The sequence below is a fragment of the Clavelina lepadiformis genome, chromosome 7 (genome assembly GCF_947623445.1).
Source record: "Clavelina lepadiformis chromosome 7, kaClaLepa1.1, whole genome shotgun sequence".
NCBI lineage: Eukaryota > Metazoa > Chordata > Ascidiacea > Aplousobranchia > Clavelinidae > Clavelina > Clavelina lepadiformis.
The window spans coordinates 19,563,651-19,584,520 of record NC_135246.1 but is presented as its reverse complement, the minus strand read 5'-3'; the positions used below and the strand labels follow the sequence as shown (position 1 = coordinate 19,584,520).

The 20,870-nt window shown below is 39.7% G+C and overlaps 1 protein-coding gene across 1 annotated transcript; it reads left to right on the top strand.

Moving 5' to 3' along the window:
• The first annotated feature begins 359 nt into the window (after window positions 1-359).
• LOC143464427 (uncharacterized) lies at window positions 360-20,376 on the top strand. The gene is made up of 29 exons (XM_076962178.1): window positions 360-704; window positions 946-1,043; window positions 5,061-5,224; window positions 5,293-5,510; window positions 6,064-6,151; window positions 6,376-6,446; window positions 6,745-6,961; window positions 7,249-7,379; window positions 7,580-7,762; window positions 7,880-7,962; window positions 8,054-8,156; window positions 8,458-8,568; window positions 9,294-9,446; window positions 9,645-9,800; window positions 9,962-10,276; window positions 10,513-10,901; window positions 11,063-11,211; window positions 11,317-11,416; window positions 11,619-11,679; window positions 14,800-14,845; window positions 14,940-14,975; window positions 15,078-15,123; window positions 16,602-16,834; window positions 17,017-17,194; window positions 18,125-18,564; window positions 18,633-18,799; window positions 18,990-19,159; window positions 19,309-19,535; window positions 19,635-20,376. The coding sequence occupies exons 2-29, from the start codon at window positions 986-988 to the stop codon at window positions 20,160-20,162; spliced, it is 4,821 nt and encodes a 1,606-aa protein (XP_076818293.1). The 5' UTR covers window positions 360-704; window positions 946-985; the 3' UTR covers window positions 20,163-20,376.
• The last annotated feature ends 494 nt before the right edge of the window (window positions 20,377-20,870 follow it).

Genomic DNA, 20,870 nt, shown 5'->3' with positions numbered 1-20,870 from the left:
GGCTAAATAAATCTTTCAAAATTCCTAACAAAATATTACGCTTCAAGAAAAGTTGAACTTTAAAATTGTTTTTGAAATCAAAATTTTTTAAACTTCTACATCTTTAAAATGAAAATATTTTACCTCTTTCGGACCACCAGTGCTAAAATTCTTGATTTTTTATTACTTTAATTTTCTGGGGAATTGCCTATGTGCAATGTACAGATATTATTTACATGTACAAGATATCTATAGATCAGTCTGGTACAGTAATTTGGCGAATTAACGTTTTGGCCCAGCTGTATTCAAGATGTTGCACCGGTGGAACTTTCTGTGTTTACCAGATGTCTACTGTACAGCCAGTACTTTACGGAACTGTCCGAGCAAACTCATAAAACGTTGATAAATAGGTGTGAAATAAGAGTAAGAACTCATAACTTGACAGTCCAAGCAGCTCTCTAATTCCAGAGTCATTAGCGTACAATTCAAGCCTCAGAGATGATTTGCGCTCAGATTACTTAAGCTTTCTGTCAGCAGCGCACAAAATTGCCGTGACCAAATTTGAACGCGCAGAACGTTTAAAGTGCACGCGCTACATGCTCGAAACTTGTAGAACTTATCTATGATACATACCTGCTGTTTATAGGACATATTTTGTATTTATACTAGACCCCAACTACTCAAATTGTGACATCATTTGGTTGTGCACTTCTGCACTAGACCCGGTAAACTAATGTGCAGGAATATTGCTTTGTCTCAACTAGCTTAAACTGTTACTATATTAAATGTCTCGTTTTTAGCATATTAAAAAATTGGTTTTTATTTTTGCCTTGTCAAATTCTAACCTACGTTGTAAAGTAATTTTATTCATGCAACTCTCACAAAGAGTTATCACATAGATATGCAAATATTTACATAAATTTACGCTGGAATTAATTGTTTGCTAATTAAACCGTTTCATAACAGCAATAGGTCATGATAAATGATTGAAGAATAATGAGCACCCATGGACATTATCAACATTCACAACTGGAACAATCAACAAGTTATTCAATGGTTTAAAGGTAAATCTTTGTTTGTTTGCTGAAACTTCAAAATTAGGTACTTGATATGTACATAGCCTATGCATTATATGGTTATCTGAATTGGTTAAGATTTGTGAATATTGAGTGTGTCATTTATAAATTGTAAAAATGTGTTCTTGTGAGTACGGATTTTACTGACTGACTTCAGAACTGTTTTTAAACATTGCCCGAAGTAACAAACAAGACAAAAACTTTTCACTTTTGAATTAACCTTAAGGTAGTGAGATGGTGATGTTGTATTTAAGTTCAGATTTAATTGGAAAACTATGGGCAAGGCCCTTATTAATTTTGTCAAAAGAATGAAATCAACACGGAAACAAAATCAAAAATTTTGACCATCACAGAACATAATATGATGTACATAAAGATACAACAACCTTTTGCTTCGGTGGAATTATTCAGGTCATTTTGAACTTATTCCAGTGATAATATTCTTCTGTCGATCATATAAAACAGATTTCTTTTTTCCTTCGTGATGGCGTAGTCTCCACATGATTCTCCTGCTGCTCATTTCAGTTCCTTAGACCAAACCAAACTGAGGAAATTCAGTGTGTTTTAATTTTTTGTATTTGGCGCATATCCATGTTAAAATCAAGTTCAAGTTCAATCCCATTATCTACTTATATATTTGTCATCGATTGTTTCGCACCGTCTGCTTTATTGATAATATTTTTGTTAACTTGGAAACATTGCTTTACAATGTTTCTATTTTTAACTTTGGACCATGCTAGTAGTTCTGTTTCTAGGATTGTGATGTCATCATGTTATGTTATGAGAAAATAACATTGATCAAGGATGCAATGCCTCCAGAGGACCACATTGATATCTTATAATTGTAATTGTATAGACCCATTCTGTTTTGTGAAGCATTAGTAAGGCACTTTGTCTTCTACATGCAAATCTTACAAACAATTCCATGTTCCATGCATACATTAATGTTCTACCATACTTAGTATAAGTATATGTTAATATTGCAGTGCCCACTCTTATGAGTCATTGAGACTTAAAGAAAATTCTGCTTTGTTTAGCAATTCCTGCCATTCCACAGCACAGATGACTCCCATTTCAAAACCACACATCACAAATGTGATAAAGGTGGTCGTTCTGCCGCACCTTACAAAATGTTGTTGTCGCTCTTTTGTTGGTTGCTCAATCTCAAGTATAATTTGGGCAAACCTCAACTAACCCATTTTATATGCATACTGCAATGACTGTGTTTTCACAGCTGCTGTTTTGAAATTATATATATATTAGCTGCCAGTTATTATTGTAGAAGAGAATGAGCATTTCCCCATTTTTGAGTGAGAATCATATTTTTGCCCTTTGCGTCATTTTTTATACTGATCGTTCTTTTTTTGATCATTGGTTTGTTTAAATCAATCTTCCATTAATGATGTAAAAAGTGATTGTTCTGCGTATCACAACCTAAAGATTATTTAAATGGATTATGCTTAATTTTAAGCACACAACTTAGGAGGTAATTTAAAGCTTAAAGCTATTTATTGCAAGCAAATTCACAATGTTTGGTTCCAGAAACACACTTTCACTGATTAATAGTTAAGAAATGTTTTCGTGCAGGTTTGTGAAAGAAATCTCCTTCACTGTAATTAATCTCAAGTATAGATCATATATAATTTCTGCTTTGTTAGGCTGATGGAAGAATAGGCATGTTAATTATTATTTATCAAACTGAATAACTATGTAATAGAAAGCATGGTATGAAGTTAAAACTTTTAAATATTAATCAAGTTTAATAATGATTGATTGATTGATTGTTTTCCAATTCTGTTAAATTACAGTATATTCATTGACACAATTCATAATACTTAGTGTTTTTGCTCAACCTTATTTTAAACGCTCAACGCAAGGAAAATATGTTTCAGTAAATGTTGGCTTAAGTCGGTGTTCATTCTGAGCATCTTGAGCCGTGTCATATTGATCTACAAAATCTTGGGTGATCTTTGTGCTTTGGCAACAAGAAACATTGATTTTTCAATGTTCTACAATTCTGCCGTAGAGTTGTTCCACCATATGTTCCTCTTTCCAACTGACATTTTCTTAGACGTTGTGCTACTATGGTTAATCTTCTCTTTTTTATCAAACTGATGTTTGATCAATGGCTGAGTAAACACACAGTCAGGTACACAAGGCATGAGTTTTATTTTGTCAACGTCATTAGAGTGTATCACATTCCATTTATCATCATTTGTAATATATTTAATTGACATAACATCATCAAATAGTGTACCACACCTCTCGTCATACTATACCTACAGTATACACTTGACCTAGAGTGATGTAAGCGCTTTTGTAATTAAATTTTCACTAGGCGCGCCGGTCTGCATGTAACCACTGAAACCATTTTGTGATTTAAAAGCGTCAAGACGCTCGTAATAAATGGTGTCATCATGTCCCGTCGTTTTTGAAACCGATTGTATTTTCTTACACCCATTATCAAGTTTGGATTGGTGTTGGTTTTGCGATTGGAATGTCTGCGTTTAACCACTATGAAGTTAGATGATAGGCCGATCTCAGTCTGACGTGCGTGAGCCATTCACAATTCGTCATGGCCCAAACACGACGTAATATTTATATCAAACATGAATTCGCGGTTTGTCCGGATGATTTAATTTCTGTTTTAAGGAAAACGAAGTCGACTTGTCTCTTTTCACGCCGTGTGTGTTGTCGATCTGTTTCGAGGTAGCGTTAAAATTCACCAAACTGCGTTTTGTATCAAGAATTGATTGACACAGAGAACACAACCGAGCTTCGATTGTGGCCGCATTTACTGTTCCGCACTCACAGCGACAAAGTTTCAACATTTTTCTTTGTTGTTCTTAAGCGAACCTCAAAACTAACGTTCCACATGACCGACTCTTGTGTCACCTGACACCTTCCATCGTCGCTGTGTTTACTATTAAATGGTGACGTCATTATCTATGCTGCGCAGAAGTGTCCGATACGTAATTGTTAAGATCCATTTCTCTTTACACTCGTTCTATGCAACGCGCGTTTGTAGTGAAATAAGTGAGCTTCGGTCAGTAACGAAATACGTTTCTGTTTTTCCGGCGCCTGTAAATTTCTTTCTTAAAACAAGGGACATTGTCGACGTCCTGTTAAATTATTTATGAAATTCAGTGACTTGTTTAAATGATACGTAACGTTATTGCTCAAGTTTGAGTTTTCCGATCGAACATGATCTTAAACACGACCCAGACGGCTGATAGAGCGCCTTCTAATAACACTTCCTGTGTTTCTGGCAATAAGACTGTAACGAGCTGACAAACAAGAACATAATTTTCCTTTCTCTGCCGACTGTTCTCATATAACGGTAACGCGCAACATGAAAGCCATATGATTACATACAAGGCCGCCGTCAACGCTGTTTTGGTCTATTACGAGGACGACTTCCAGTAATTGTGAGCTTACAAGAGATCCCCGCGATCGTGCTTTGAAGAGAATGTAGGACATGTCCATGCTCCATACTATCGTAAGCAATGATTGGGGACTTCACTCATCTTTTTATGTCATTTCTAATTCTGCTCAATCATTGGCGACCTAGCGAAGCAATTACATGGCGTGGCCTCGATTTCTCGTGGCTTCGGTGGTCATCCATCATTTGTCATTGTAATTTGCTACTGGGTGGTCACGGTTTGTATATTTGAGACGGGCAGGTGACACTTGTTACAGAGTACGCTGTAAACTTCTTTCCATTTTGGCTAACAACTGTTGCAAACTTGCAACTGAGCATTTTGTGATTCCTTAGTCAATAGCTCTATTCTCAACCAATTAATGCAAGCAATGAACTAAATTAGATTAGGCATAGCAGGGTTGCAAACGGTCTGTTACACTTCTTTCCAGAAAGTTATTGAAGGTGTGATTGGTTCTTTAGTTTGTGGTACTATGTAAGAGTGCCACTTTTGGCATAAGTGAGATCAAGTTACCGACCACCTAATTACATCAGACACCTACTCACGTTTTGTTGATCTTGTTCAGGTCTTGATGAGAACATTCAAAGATACGAATCCCATCTACGAGTCGCAGATGTATCCGGAGCCCAGTTATTATCCTTAAGTCACGAAGATCTTCATAAATTGCAGATCCATCTCGTGGGTCACCAGGAATTGATCTTGGAAGCCGTTGCTCTGCTGCAGCAGTTGGTGAGGTCCCTGTTTAATTGTGAAGTCAAGCATTTTAGTCTCGTTAACATTTAACACATTCACTCCAGGATTACGGCCTCGAGACTGAAACGCTTCAGTCGAGGGCGCTGTGCTTAAAATGTCGTTGCCGGGGGTTACGATCCAGCATCGTCACCCGACGTCGTGAAGCGGAAGAGTATGAATATGACGGCGGAGCCTCATTGCAGAGAGGAGCTCCTAACCAACTCCTCCATCTTGCAGCAGATGTCCTGGACGAGGGGAAGCAACTGGTCTTGTGGTTAGACAGGTGAAAGATAAAGATGTCTATGTTATTAATTGTATTGCGTGGAGCTATCCATATCCATAATGTATTCTACTTTCCATTTTAGCAATGTATAGAACAGTGATTCCCAACCGCGGCTCCAAGGTAGCCTTCTTGCGGCTCTCATTGACCCCTGAAAATCCCACAAAAATATAAAAAATCTATTTATCATAATTAGGGCGATTATTTTTTGTCAAAAGTTAGTCAAAATTTGTGTTATTTTTCTTGTTAGTGTTGCTATTCGTTGGTACATGATTTCATGCTTTAAAAATTTCATTATAATTACTTGAGTGTTTTCATGCGGCTCCATACGTACACTTAAGTTTGAAATTCGGCCCCGACACCAAAAAAGATTGGGAACCACTGGTATAGAAGGTGAAGTACCACCAGGCTAAGTTACGAGTATAGGACATTGCATTGTCTTGTCTGCTCCCCTTGCATATGTTTAATGTCCAGACTGCAGTGTGCTATCACACTACGCTGTGTAAGTTTGTAAGTTGTGGAAATCTCACATAAAAGTTTATTGTATTTTAATTAGAGCTCCGTTTAACACAAAGAAGGATTTTGGTTCAACTCGGGACAAATTAGTGCAGCTATGCTACGAATTAAGTGTCACTATGCAACAGGTAATACTATAAATTATTTACAGCCATTAAGCTATGATTTGATTTACATTTTTTTACTTTTAGTGATTTTTTGATTTGATTTGATAAGGTCCACACTCACTAACTTTTCCATTTTCAAATCTTTCTGTTCATCGTGCACTTCAACTTTACTTAAGTTATACTATCTTTTTGTTTAGCCTACGAATCATTTTATTTTGCATGTTTCGCTTTGGTTCGTTTTGCAGAGTGTGTTTGCTTGTGTCATTGAAGATGCGGCTTTGAACATTTGCACGGAGTTGGAGAACTGCGCAGACGGGTGTGAATATATCAATAATACATTGAGCTTTGACTTAAATTCCAACTCAAATAAAAGTTTTAAGCATTTTAAAATGGTGTTTACTTCAATGGAGAGTCGCTGCAAAACATCTCGGTTTTCTAGTTAAGGATTTAACATCTGACTTATTTGCCCTAAAAAACTTTGCAATATCAAATCTTAATTTTAACATTGAGATCCAGCGCCAGATTAATGTGGTGAACCAACTTATCACTTGTTTTGTTGACCATCGGTTTAATTTTGAGTCCCCGTTTCAAAAGTTGTCTTAAATTGTTCTCAGAATCGTCCAATCAAATGACTCAATTACAGTCCATCCTGTTTCACTGGAGCAAATCAGTCTTGAAGACATCAACCCGAACGAGGGTCTCGGACTTTTCATCAAAGCCACATTCGAAGGCTATCACGTTGTGACGGGCACCAGGATCGGATCAGTCGCTTCAAAAGCGAGAAAATTAACATCCGGGGATGAGGTTGTTGCGGTGAACGGGAAAGCTGTTGTAAGTTTGTTTATAATTTTATTGATTTTTGTGCTGTCTTATTGTTCTTGTTCGACGAATATTCTAATAACTGAAAAGTACCTTAAAAGCTTTCGTTTATTGGCTTATTCAATATCTTATTGTCTAACAAGGGTTTAGTTATAGCTTGGGACTTGCTTCTGCTTTATTGATTAATTATTGAGTTTTTTACAAAATCGATTTTGCCCATGTTATTCTTTCTATACTAAGAAAAATTTTTTTAATGTTTGTGTCTTTATTTTTCGTTAAAACGTTTCATTTTTACCCAGGTCGGATGGACGCTCAGTTCATTGGTGGCCGTGCTCAAAGAGAAAGTGACCAGTGTGAGATTATTGATTAAAAAGCGACCTCACATCGTCAGCTCCGTTGCAACAAATCTCCTGGTTCAACGAAATGAAAGGTGAGAGCAGAATATTTGTCAAAATATCTTCATGATAATTGAATGTCGCTGTTGCAAGAATTAGCTACTGTTCGACTTTTTGGTTATCACTTATTTTGCTTTCAGTGGCTAATGTGCATATGCTGTTACGTCAGTGCATGTGTGGCGAGATTTAACAAAATGAATATGAGTAAAAGTTTACGCTGTTGAAAACTTTACAGACCGAGCCAAGTGTTTGCGCCTGCTCCTGTCAAACGCATAAATCTTCCAGCGCAAGAAAAATCGAGTTCGCAGCGAAGATCTTCGCACAGCTCGAATGGGACGTCTTCGTCAAACAGATCCCAGAAAAGTTTTAACAATCCTCCGTCTGAAACAATTTCATCGCGGAACGGCTCGGAGACAAAGTGAGCTCCCATGAAAATATTACGAATCGAGTTTATATCAAAGAGTTTCGTTTAAAAAGCTTGTTAAGCTCTGTGTCTTGTTTCGGGTCTGTTCTACTTTTACTATGTTTTTTCCAGCTCCATTGATTCCGGCAGCTTGCATGGAAAGTTCCAGTTTTCAACAAAACAAGAAAAGAGAGAAGCTTCACAGCGATCAAGAAGTAATTTTATTAAAACTTTTTGTTTCTATCCATATTTCATGAGCTGCCCTAAAAAACTCTTCCCTTTAAAATTCATCACTTTTTTCTTCAGGAGTCTTACCGGCTCCTAGCAGACATGCTGCTCCCGACGAACCTTCAAGTCCCATCGATCTTTTGAAAATTCCGCCACCACCTAACGTACCATACTCACCTATGTGAGTCTACCGTGACATTTAATTTATCTTATGCTGACTTCCACATTACAAGTTTATCTTGTTTTCGCAAGTAGATTACATCCATGAATATTTCAGTCAAACTCTTGACGATAAATAATTAATTGATTTTGAACTTGCCGCTATTTATTCCATCATTTCAAGAACATTGATGCTCGAGTGTGATGTAGTTTGTGCCAGTTGCTCCAAACACCGCCTGGAGCTTTAGACATGACCAACTCAACTTGAGCGCCAACAAAGGATCGAATAATTAGTTTTAATTTTTTTGTATTTTCTTTTACAGGGGGGAGCAGCCTGAACGGAACCCACGGGCAGCTTCACCCAATTCTATGCTCGATATTGAACACCGGAGGCGCTATACAGTCATCGGTGATTCAAATGTCGACCAAATATGGTAACACTTATTCCAGGCCAACGCTATGATTCAATTATTTTTGCTTAATTTATTGTTTACTGGAAACCTTAATCTTGAAAGATTGATGAAACCTTGTTGTTTGCCTTGATTGAAAAATAACAAGGTTTTGAATCACTTTGTGTTGTGTTTGAGTTCACGACGTCACGCACTGATGCTGCAGCATCGCTTTAATATTTGCCAATCAAAATAGTTTACAGATATTAGCAAGCTGTGCGTGGCGCTGTTATAACAATAGCTGTCAAAGATAGGAAATGATTTGTCGCGATGATTTCATCCCTTGCATATATCTTGTTTGCCTATGAACAGCCAGTGTATTGGGGTGGTGCTGTACAAGGCTTTTTCTGGTCACTAGTGAGCTTGGTGTAGATGCCAGGGGAACAGATTCTTCCATGTTTTTGGGATTGTGGAGCTCAATGAGATTGAATCCTTTAGTGAAGCATTTAAAGTGCTTAAAATTATGTAATCTAATAAAGTTCAAATTATTGTAATCACCGTCATAACGGTCTGAGTTAATAATCTAGTTATCTGATAATCCCAGTCAAGAATTTCCCAGCCAGTTGCTAGATATGTCTGTATGTTGACGATATATATGTGAGCATAAATAGAAGTTAATCGGAGCCGTCAGATTAATTATTTGTCAGATTCCTTGAGAATTGGAAAAAGTTTCCAATGAATTTTATTCAGAACTTGAAATATTTTTCTAGGTACGAGGATTTCCTCGCTCAGCTTAATAAGTGTGAATGTGCGACATCTAGTGTTGGAACATCTCAGGACCCAATCTCATCCACGGAGGAGGTTTTCGCAACTCCTCCTAAAGCTTACTCATCTGCATTCTATCGTGGCAAGAGTGGTAGAATGTACGATATATTTGTTTGTTTTTCGTTAAATTTTGTTTTGCATTCCACGTGTGAGTAAACCAAATTGTTAAAAATGCACCCAAATTCTTATAAAGTGTTAATTCCTGTTGTGGTTTACTTCTGTCGTATGATTCAGATCGTTTCAAAGTTAATTATATCCTGTAAGTGTTGCCATTGATTTTCTTTTTTTCTTTTCAGAATACAATCGAGGAATGTGCCCGGTTTTCGGCCAATGTCAATGCCCCCAAATTACCACACGAACTTGAACATCGCCCAACAAACTAGAAACACGTCGACCCCTCGTGGTTTGCATGGTTACCGTGACAACAGATCCGGCAAGTTTCAATACCAAAGGTTGGTCAAGCGCTTTGAAATCTGTTCTTCTGATGCTGCTTTATTTCAAAGTCTCGTTGTTCATTTAAAGTTATCAATTGTGCACACTTTGCTATTCGGGTATTTTCAATTGCTGGTGATGATTGAATCTCGTTTTAATTTTAATTCTATGAAATTCAAAGCCAAAGATTACTGTTGTCAAACCAAGCACGGGATCATCAAAATCTTCCAAACAGCCGATATAATCCCCGGTTCGGACGACACAACTCAAACAATCACAACAACGTGAGCAACAAGTCGCTGGATCATCTAAGTTCAGGCAGGAATAGCCCACAATCCACTTCATCGAACAGATCGAAAAATCCTCCTAAACCACCTCCGAGAACGTCCTCTGTGACGAAACTGAGCAGGAACTCGTTGGATTTGAGCAGAACGAATCATCTGGATAATTCACCACAGTCGAAATCGGTTTCCTCAACACTGGATAGCAAACCTGAGTAAGAACAGTTGTAGATGGTTTCTTTGTTGGCAGATGTAGAATGAAAAGTTGTAAAACAATAATCACAGCACTAACATTTACATCCATCTGAAATATTTCAGGGCTAAGATGATTCTCTCGTAGTTTGTTTTCCTGCTTTTGCTGCTGTTAATTTTCACTGGTTTTTAATGTCAAGTGGACAAACAAAAACAACATTTTACTGCTGATTTTTGAAATTTGATGATTTCCCTTTAGCCTGGACTCTTCTTACGCTGGGAATCCATTGGAGGGTGGAACTGGTGAGAGCGGAAGCCTGTCGCTGAAGAGTTCGCGGAAGAAATTGGCAAAACGTCTTCGGAGCTCCAGCACCCCACACCTCATCACCACACTTCAGATCTCCGACCAACTCAGCACCGGGAAGCAATCAGAGAATAAATCATCACCCAAGCATGGGAGGAAAGTGAAATTGGGAAGTCGTTCGAGTTTGGATCATCTCTTTCAGAAGATGAGCAGCCTTGGATCATCCTCCAAGAAGGAAAGCTGCTCCTTAGAGGAGGTCAATCCCCCAAGTAGCAACCAGGATACAGCGAGCAAGGAGAAGCCAGTGCCAAAACCACGAAACAAATTGAAGAAAAATGAACTCGGTAAAATTTTTGGTTTTAATTTTTTTCTTTCGCTTGTCAGTAACAAGCGCTTGATAAAAAATGGCGGAAAATCAAAATTTATTCAATAAGCGAGCAAAGATTTTAAATTTTGGTTTAGTTTTCTGATTCATTAAAATTTGGTTTCTTTTCTGTGCTTCCAGATCCAGAAAAGCGGGGTCGTTCGAGTTCGCAGGGAAGCAAGAACTCAAGACTCCTCATTCCACCTGTCCCCGCAAACAGGAGGAGGAGCGCTGACCCTGTTCCCCAGAAGAACAAGATCGACCACATTCTCGAATCACTCCGGAACGATGTAAGTTCTTCTCTTTGTCCATGATTATAACGTCATCGTCAAGGTAACGTCATTCACGACATCGCATGCTTCATGACGTCATTAACCCCTTCACTCCATGTTCAGAGTCACGAAGGGTCAGACGGGTCCATTGAGGTACCTTGGAGGCGGTCGCCTGGCAATACCCCTCCCACTGCCAGAATATCTTACAACGCCGCCATTGACTGTGAGCTATTCTGACGTCATTGTTGATGACGTCAGTGTTTCGATTGTCTTTTGCGGTTTAACTTTGAAAACGTCTGGGCATTTAACCATCATAAAACATCGATTTCAACAATTAGAACTCTTTCATTGTCATTAAAGTTCAAGGTTGTCTCTGATATGGTTGGACGTTACGTCATTATTAACAATACGTCACATTCTCCCAGATAAATACCAGGATTACGGAGACGTTCTGTTCCCTGACGACATACCTCAGCCTAGTGACAGGTACTGTACGCTATCGTGTCATAAAATACTATTGTTGTGTCATAAAGCTTGGACTTGCGTTTTGAAAATTTAAAATGCTCACAGATGTAAGTGGGTCAAGTCTTTTGTGTTATTTATGAAAGGTCAACGTGCACTTCTGACAGCTTTGTTTTTGATCGTATTTTGTGGCGGTGTGTTAATTTATTTTGGCCTGTGCCTCTCAAAATGTTTCGCTTAACTTTATCGCCGAGTCGCTGTGGCTGTGGTTTCGATCACAACTACCTACTGTAATAATATTGCTGTAATTACTTGGATAACTTTTTGAAAAATATTGTTAATTCTGCTGCGAGTTTTTGGAAATTCTTCCGCAATTTGTCATAGTCCTTAAACCGCTTTTTTAGCGATTCATTTATGGTTGTGTGGCTAATACGTAATGCTTGTTGCCTGTGCCCGTGCTTTGTGGTGAGGTGACCGTCGCTCTAGTCTAGCGCTTGGACAAGTTTGACAGATACATTTACGCTGGCGATGATTACGTGTTAATTGGTTTCACTTGCCCTATTTTTACACACACGCCATTAATTACAACTCTTAAAGCTTAATCTCTTACTTTCATGCACATATGAGGGCATTCGTTGAGTTTATCGAGCTGCTCTTTATGGAAATAACTTTGCCTCGATGTTAGCTGTCGTTATCCGGCAGTCATTTCTTTACAGCATATACAGGGATCCGGTTTCAACTAGCTCAGTTAAAACTGCCTGAAATGGTTTTGTCTTACTATTTGCCTACGACATTTATTCGTTGGTTACTTATTAACCAATGTCTTCGGGTTATAAAGCATCGTGCAAGCCAGCAATGTGGCAAAAGTTTCGCGCCAACTAGTATTTCGACACTCGTGCATGCTGAAACTTTATACACGGAGGAATGTAGTGGGCTGACGTAATTGTTAAGTCTGTTGTAGCAAAGCGGTAGTTGGTGCGACCTGATCGAAGTCTTGTGCTGGCATATGACGGAAGGTGAGATCCATTGTTGAAAAGCCAGCACAATCGTCGTCGTATTCACTTGGTAGTCGCGTAGGATGTTTTCATAACATAGGAACTTTCTATACGAGTTTGTATGAAGTATACAACAATGACAAAAAGGTTGAAGAATAGCACTGGTTGATAAGTGAACGATTGTTCAAAAACCACCATCTTCCGTGGCAGGAAGGCGTGGTATAGTGTCGTCATTTATCATAGTGAGGCGAGTCACGCGCATTGTAGGTTTTTAGAAGTCGATTCAGTCGAAGCCATAAACATGATGAAATACTGCAACACCGCGTCTGTTTGTTGCTAAATTTGCGTCTGTTATACTAAGTGACAATTATTCAAATGGTAATACGTGGTTTCAAAAACGTATCGCATACCGTGCGTTGAAGCCACCGAATTTGCTAGTTGTCACGTTTGCGGGACATTTACTTCGCTCATCAATTTCATGGATTTGTTTGGCCAGCGCTAGGTAGTTAAGTTTACAATAAGTGACGTAGGTTGCTCACTTTTGCCTGAAGCCTTTCACCATCGTTTTGCCAATTCTCTAACACGCTCCATTTCACAGACCGACTGCTCAAGTAGCCAGGCGTAAATTAAAGGTAAGTTTTATGTAGTTACTTTTTTTGGAAATATGTCTGGTAAATCTTGCAGAAATTTGTCTGAAGGTCGGATCAAGGCGTCATTGTACACGGCTACATTCTTGTGTTTTCTGCCACGAATACCCACTTAAAGTGTGAGTTATCAGTCGTGTTGCTGGCCTGGTAAATTTAGCCTCGATTCCTGCGCGTTTTGCGTAATTATAGAAACAACAATGTACTTTGTGATCCGGTACCACAAAGCTTTGTCTGTTGTTTTTTTGCAAACTAGGCTCGTTGTCTGTGGTTGCTTGAGTGAGTTAGTTGTGATGTAACACAGCACAACGGTAGTTGCATGGTAAGGAAACGTCAATTCATCTATTAGGAAGTAGATTATGCATATCTACAGAATGGGCAGCGAGCCAGCGACGTTCAAACGAACTTTTGCGGTGTTTATAACGAACTTATCATGAATAGTTGATAGTGGAGTTGTTTGCATAACCATCGGTGGGCATGCTAGGTATACTGCAAGTTTAATGATTAAGCTTAGCAAACTCCTGATCAACACTGAAATTTCATGTATATCAGACGTAGCTGGTTTCAGTTTAACCTACTAGTTGTCGTTTTTAAAGCTAGGTGTTGCCGGCGATTTTGTAATTTGATGTTTGGAAAATGGCCGGATTTGGCAGGTGGGTTAAACAATTGTATTAAGTTGCTGGAACTTTGTGTTGTTCAGTTATGTTCTGGTCCCTTTTCACTTGAAGTTGACCGCGACGTCGTTTCTCTCTATTTTGATTGTTTTTTTGTCTGCCGAGTATGTCTTGAAAATAGTTCTTCAAGGAGACATTTATCAATCTCAAGTGTAATCAAGGCTATGTGTTGTGGAGTTTAAAAATGATTGGCCAGAATATTTCTTGGAAAACTTGATTAAATTTTGAATTTAACGATAAGGCGGTATAACACAGCTTAACCAGACAAACGTTCGCGTGTAGCTGACTGCTATGCACAGCAGTAAGCAGATATGACGGGCGCATCGTGCAAATGCTATTTCCTGGTGGCTGTGCTGATGAGTGGAAAAGCTCTTTGTGATATGGACCTTCAGCTTATAACAACTCACACTCTTTACACCGCCAATGTAGCTTGCATGCATTTATTTATACTAAGCCATAGGATTTTGTGTACGGTCTGCTCTAGTGCCAGGAACGAAATATGATAAATCGCCATCAAAGTACAGACTTAACTAGGCGTAGACAATGCACAATGCACATATTAAAATAGCATTGAATTAGAAAATTGAATCATATTGTTCCTGTTAAAGTAAACAGCACAGTCCGTTTAAGGTAAAGTGAAAGTACACATATAGGTTTGATTCCGTGCTGCTCCTTCAAATGTATTGAGTGGAAAGTTAATCATTAGAGCAAGTTTCTTTTTAAATTGAATATTGTGGAAACATAACAAAGCAAAGTTTTTGCCAGTTTCATCATGATCACGCATAACTTATCAATTTTGTTCGTTTGTTCACTCCTTGTTATTTTATGCAGTTATGAACTGAAGATCATTGCCGGTGTTCCTGTTCGCTTGAGAAAGGTAAAAAAACATTGTGATGTAATAAAGCAAGTGCAACACTAGCACAGTGCCATGAAGTAACGCAGAAAGCAAAAACATTTTTTTGTTTCTTTAGAGTTTATCAAGACTTGGCGCAGCTGCACAATCCAAGGTGAATTTAAAATTCTACATCAATCTCTTAATCTCTGTACTTTTTCTATCACGTTTCTGAGTTGAGTCCAACCAACTCATCTTCTAAATTATTTATATTCAGGGCTCTCCTGAGAGAAGCAGAACCGCTTTGAACCCTTCAGTCACAGGTGAGGTTATTTGCTAGCACCACATGCAACAGTACACAGTAGTTACAAGAAGATGTTCAATTTCAGTCGTATATGAGTAGAACAGAATGTTCTAAGACAGAGGTCGGGAACCTATGGCTCGCGAGCCATATATGGCTCTTTTGATGATGGCATCTGGCTCTCCGATATAATCTAAGCTGGCACTTCTTAATTAGCATCTTAATTATCAATATTGCTGCAACTTTTTTTGTAACTTTCCATAACGTAACAATCCTTTCGTAACAATTATGCAAAACAATAGATGGATTCGTAACAATTGCGCTAATGCCAGATTGTCAGCCATATTTCGGTAACTTGAAACCTTGAACTTCTTTAGCAAAGTATTTCAGTAAATCGAGTTGTTTTTTGAGAGATTATTTTATTGAACAGAGTTTTGCTATTGCAGTAGATGAGTTATTTATTACGGATATTGAAACAGGTCGTCTGTTACATTTTGAAACATTGAAAGCATTTAAAGATGCATTCATAGTAAGCAACCCTACTCAACAATTTAATATCCAGCAGCTGGTAGGCTTCACAACTAATCTTCTGCAGTCATTCAAAGAACGCTCTGAAGAATTTCGGGAGCGCACTTCTCTTTTTAAGTTCATCACTCATCCGCATGAGTGTGCTGTGGACGAAGTCGACTTGAGTTACATCCCTGGTGTTTCCGTCAGAGATTTTGAGTTAGAAGTTGCTGATCTGAAAGCTTCCGAGATTTGGGTGAACAAGTTCAAGTCACTGAATGATGATTTGGAAAAACTTGCACGACAGCAAGCAGAGCTTGCTAGCAACCACAAGTGGACAGAAATGAAAAAACTTCAACCCGTAGACCAGTTGATTGTCAAAGTCTGGAATGAGCTGCCTGTCACGTATCACACACTGCAGAGAGTGTGTACTGCTGTAATGACCATGTTTGGCTCCACGTACGCATGTGAGCAGTCGTTCTCGCACTTAAAAAACATCAAGACCAACCTACGATTTCGTTTAACTGATGGAAGTCTTAACGCTTACAGTATGAAGCTTAACCTCACCAAGTATCAATCAGACTACAAAGCCATCAGTAATACCATGCAACACCAGAAGACGCATTAACTGTAAAAAGCGTGTTACTGAAGAATAAAGAGTAAATTCACACTTTTACTGTTGTCTACAATTGTTGGTTTTGCTTTAAAATGTACATGTTAATTGCCTTAAGTTTAGAAAAATATCATATGGCTCTCACGGAAATACAATTAAAAATATGTAGCTTTTATGGCTCACTTTAGCCAAAAGGTTCCCGACCCCTGTTCTAAGACATCTGAATACATATGGTACAAATAATGTCGTGTTGTATGTTGAGTGGTAGTGGCTGTGGTAGTGGTACAATTCCATGGGCCAGGATTATAATATGTCTATTGTGCGCATCGTTTAAAGCGTAGATTCATGAATCGCTGCAATGTATCAGTTTCTCTATTTAGCGGAGATGAAAGCACAACGAAGGGTTTCTTGTCGGGACCTGGGCCACGGGGACTGTGAGGGTTGGCTGTGGAAGAAGAAAAGTGGGGTCAACACAAGTGGGCCCGGCCCCCTGTCCCAAAAGTGGGCGAAAAGATGGGTCATCATAAAGAACGGGGCAGTCTACTGTTATCGAAGTAATTCGGATGACGATGAACAGCGAGCAGAGTGCTACATAAGCCTTCCTGGATATCAGGTATTTATCGTGAAATCAGTCGTATGAAGCGGGCACTGTTACCTGCTGCGCCTACTTGCTTGTTCGTCGCAATTTATGGTCTTGTTGATCTAACTAGTAAATTTTACGAACGCTTTGTTAAAATATGTCACTTCCGCTTTTTAAAGTTAGTTCGATATTTCTAAGCTCCGCTGATCCAACAGATTGCTCCTGCTCCGGAGTGCAAAAGGAGGTTGGCGTTTCGCATCTCGCATCCAAAGAGGAAAACCTTCTTCTTTGCCGCCGAGCGCCAGATGGACATGTCTCGCTGGATGAACAAGATGGGTCTCGCATCCATCGAGTACAAGTTCGAGGAAGACAAAACGGATGGAAAAACCAAAGGTGCGAAAAAATGTCCTGTCTGGATTTGTTTAACGCAGCACGTGTGACTTTTTAGAAGGAAAATGGAATAAAAACAGTTAAGTTAAGGCAGAACATCATTATTAAGGCCGTAGCTTCCCTACTGAGAAAATGACGTAGAAGGGTTGCTGTGTGGTCTTCTGACGTGTGTTGGTGTTCATCAAAAAGACATTTCCACTTTAGCAGGTTGTGTGCTGGCAATGCTAGAATGTTGTGAGTTATCCCAGCATATGTTGACAACAGCTTGATGATTAGAATTGAGTAAGTCTGATTGGTGATGCAGTGATACACGAAGTGAGATGTCTGTGAGAACTAATTTGAGCATTCTCAGCATTTTGCATTGTTGCTGAGTGTTTCAATTGACAGTAGATGAGAAAAAAATGAAATAAACTTGAACTTTTAAAAACGCATGACCTTGAACTACAAGAAAATATAAACAAGTCATTCACCAAGTCTGTTGTCACCTCCCAAGTTTGAAAAATATTGAATAATTTGAACAGAATCCGACTTAGTCGAAGTCACGCAAGTGCCGCCCAGTCTAGGCAGGGTCCTAGTTACTTTAAGTAATGCAGCTACTTTTCATTGGGTGTTATACTGGTACAACGTGTGATGGTTCCCATCTCAATCCAAACGCTGGAATAGTCCAAACCAGACAAATAGAATCCTAGCCACGAAATTTTGCTAATCTTCCAACTTTTATCAGTGCCATTGGTCTAACAAATTATTTTCAAAATTGTCCAAAAATGTTAGAAATATTGAAAAATTTTAACTTTAGGGCTGCTATTGTCCGTGTTGTGGGATTAATCTGGCGTAAACCTGTGTAATTATTTTGCTCCATCTGGGATTGTGATAATCTTGTGCCCTATGAGTGCATATTCAAGTAATCATGATTTATCATTTTAATTTATGCAGCTGACGAGGATTATTACAGTGAGAGTGACAACGACACCAAGGAAAGCTCGGATGATAGTCCGGCTAAACAAGCGTCGAATGAAGCGCTGGACGAGAAAGTTGACGATTTTCGAGCGTCCGTGCACAGCAGTACAATGGACTCTTCCACATTCTCTCTGAGCAATGGGAACATGCGGGACAGGTCGAAATCGGAGTCGATTAAACGCATCGACGAGGATGCTGAGGCGTCAGTTTCTTCAACAGAGGAGAGAAACAAACTCCTCGCTCTTCCCCCGTCGCCATCGAGGAGGAAGCCCATTGTGACATCAGAGCAACGTCGTCATCGTGGCAAGAAAGGTGTGGAAAGAACTCTGTCGCGGAGCCTGGAATCACTACCTGGTTCTCATCTTAACGACAATTCTTCAAAGCGTCAGAAATCTCAAGAAATGGCGGCCAAAAAAGTAAGCACCGACTAGCTATGCACGAAAGTTGATGCGAGTCTCGTCATTTCTTGTTCTTTTGACCTCAGGCTGAAGTGATGAGAATGCGTCGGATTTCATCAAGTTTTCCTGATCCAGCTGAGAATAGGAGTCCGTCGGTTCAATCACTCTCCTCCCTGTCATCTCCAAAGAATACATTTGGGACAAGGAACTCTGCTCCAAATATTTTTCGAGTTCAATCTTCAGAGGAGCTGAAGTAAGTCTTGCCGCATTTTTTCACTATCTGCCTTATCATTAATAATAATGTTATTAGTTAATAAGTTTATTGTTTAATTTATTAGCGCATGGTTACAAGGTCATTCTTTTCACTGCAGAACAATTTTGTTACTTATTAGTTTATCTTACGTTTTTATTCTAAACATCAACATCTTCTCATTCCTCCGTAGCAAGTCGATTGCTTATGATAGAACCAGTCCGTCGCACTCCTCTTCTCCATCGCTTCTGTCCCCGACCAGAGCATCCTGGGCACAACCGGGAAGCAATTCTCGACGGGATGCGGCTGGGAGACCGAAACTCAGCGATGGCGAGCTCCCCGCTTCCCCATCATCATCCCACGGTGAGTTGAGAGGATTTGGGATGTTGCTCGAATTAATCAGCGCCCTCAGTTTTCTGAGCATTGTTACTCGGCAAAAACCTTTCAAGTCACGATTTGAGCGAGTCGCTTAAAATCTTTCTGGAGTCATGTTTAATGCATTGATGTGACAGATCCGAGCAACGACGCACTGAGCACGAAGCAGAAAGCAGACCAGCTGAGCCAGCAGCTGCAGCAAGACCCGATGGACGATCTGTGCAAGAACATTAAACATTCCGAGGTCGATCTGCGCGGTGTCAGTCGAAGAGTCACTCTTCGTCGAAAAATGACCATACTGTCGCGCGATCCGAATATAAATGAAAAAATGCTACGTAGGAGGGCGCTAGAGCGCGAACTCAAGGTAAACGATCATGACGTCACGATGCAAATATTTCTTGGAGGTTTTAGTTATGTTGGAAAATCGTTAAATCTGTGTTTTTGCTATTTTTTTGTCTTTCAGGCAAAGGAACTTGAGCTGGCCTATTTTGATAAACTCACTTCGAGAAAGGAGATCAGCAAATCCGAGCTCCACGACTGGATCAATCAACATCCGTCTCTCGTCGCCGAGATCGGAACCATCAGGAGGATGTCTAAGCGTCAGCGCCACCGAGTGCCTGTCGCAAACACTATGGAATCGTCACAAATGGGCAGTATGAATCGCCTGTCGACTGTAACGTCTGAAGACGGAAGTCGTTTGTCAGTTGCGTCAGATCACGTGAATTCCCAGGACAAGGAAGTATTCAGCGATGACGTCACAGAGAGTGCCAACCAGAACAATAGCAACAATGCGAGCGGTGGACAGCGACCGCGATCTCGCGCGCTTACCGACGTCGATTTTAATTATAAAGATCTCCGTAAAACTTCAACTGCTGTGGCGTCTGCGCCACGACCGTCAGCGTCCGTGCCACGCCGCAGGAAGGTCGTTCCAAACCGGTCTGTGGTTTCCCGCGTCAAATCCGCCACCCCCTACCTTGAAACAGACCTGTGACGCCATGTATGACGTCGTTACCTGCAGTAACATTTTTCACCGCAAGTGTTTCGAATTTCTTCATTGTTTCAAGCTTGGTTTCATGTTAGGGGATTTTCGTTGATGCATTGTTATGCAATAATCGTTTCGAGCCATACAACAGTGCAATCTCGTTGCTAGGAACTAACACTGTCCTTTTGCCTGACTCCAGGCTAATAAACGTGTAATGGCAGTACATGTGGCAGTAATTTTATTTTTAAGTTGAAATATTTTTGAAACCGTTTGATTTGATAGCCGTGGATCGACCAATCTACAAGCGCTTCGCACGTGACGTATTGCTGACGACAGCTCGACCATTTGCTGTTCTACGGTGTGGCGTCGCACTAAAAAAGTCTTTACACGAAACTCCACGATGATTCCACATCGCTCGAGTCTCGGTCACTGAGCTAGTTCTAGTGCATTTTCTCTCATACCACATACCTTGCCCATGGACATAATGTCTGTGCCGCGTCTTGTCGCGTGGTTGAGACATTGGCAAGATAAGCTTTGATTAGCTTCGGAATATGTTTTGCAAGTTTAGTTTGCGCGGCACGCAAGGAATACTGCCCTACAGTGGCGGAAATCCAGAACCAAAAGTGAGCACGCGGCAATTGAGCGTCGAAGTGTATAGCTTGTCTGATCTGTATAACTCTTAGGATAGTTATTGGAGATTTTGTCATATCTACAATG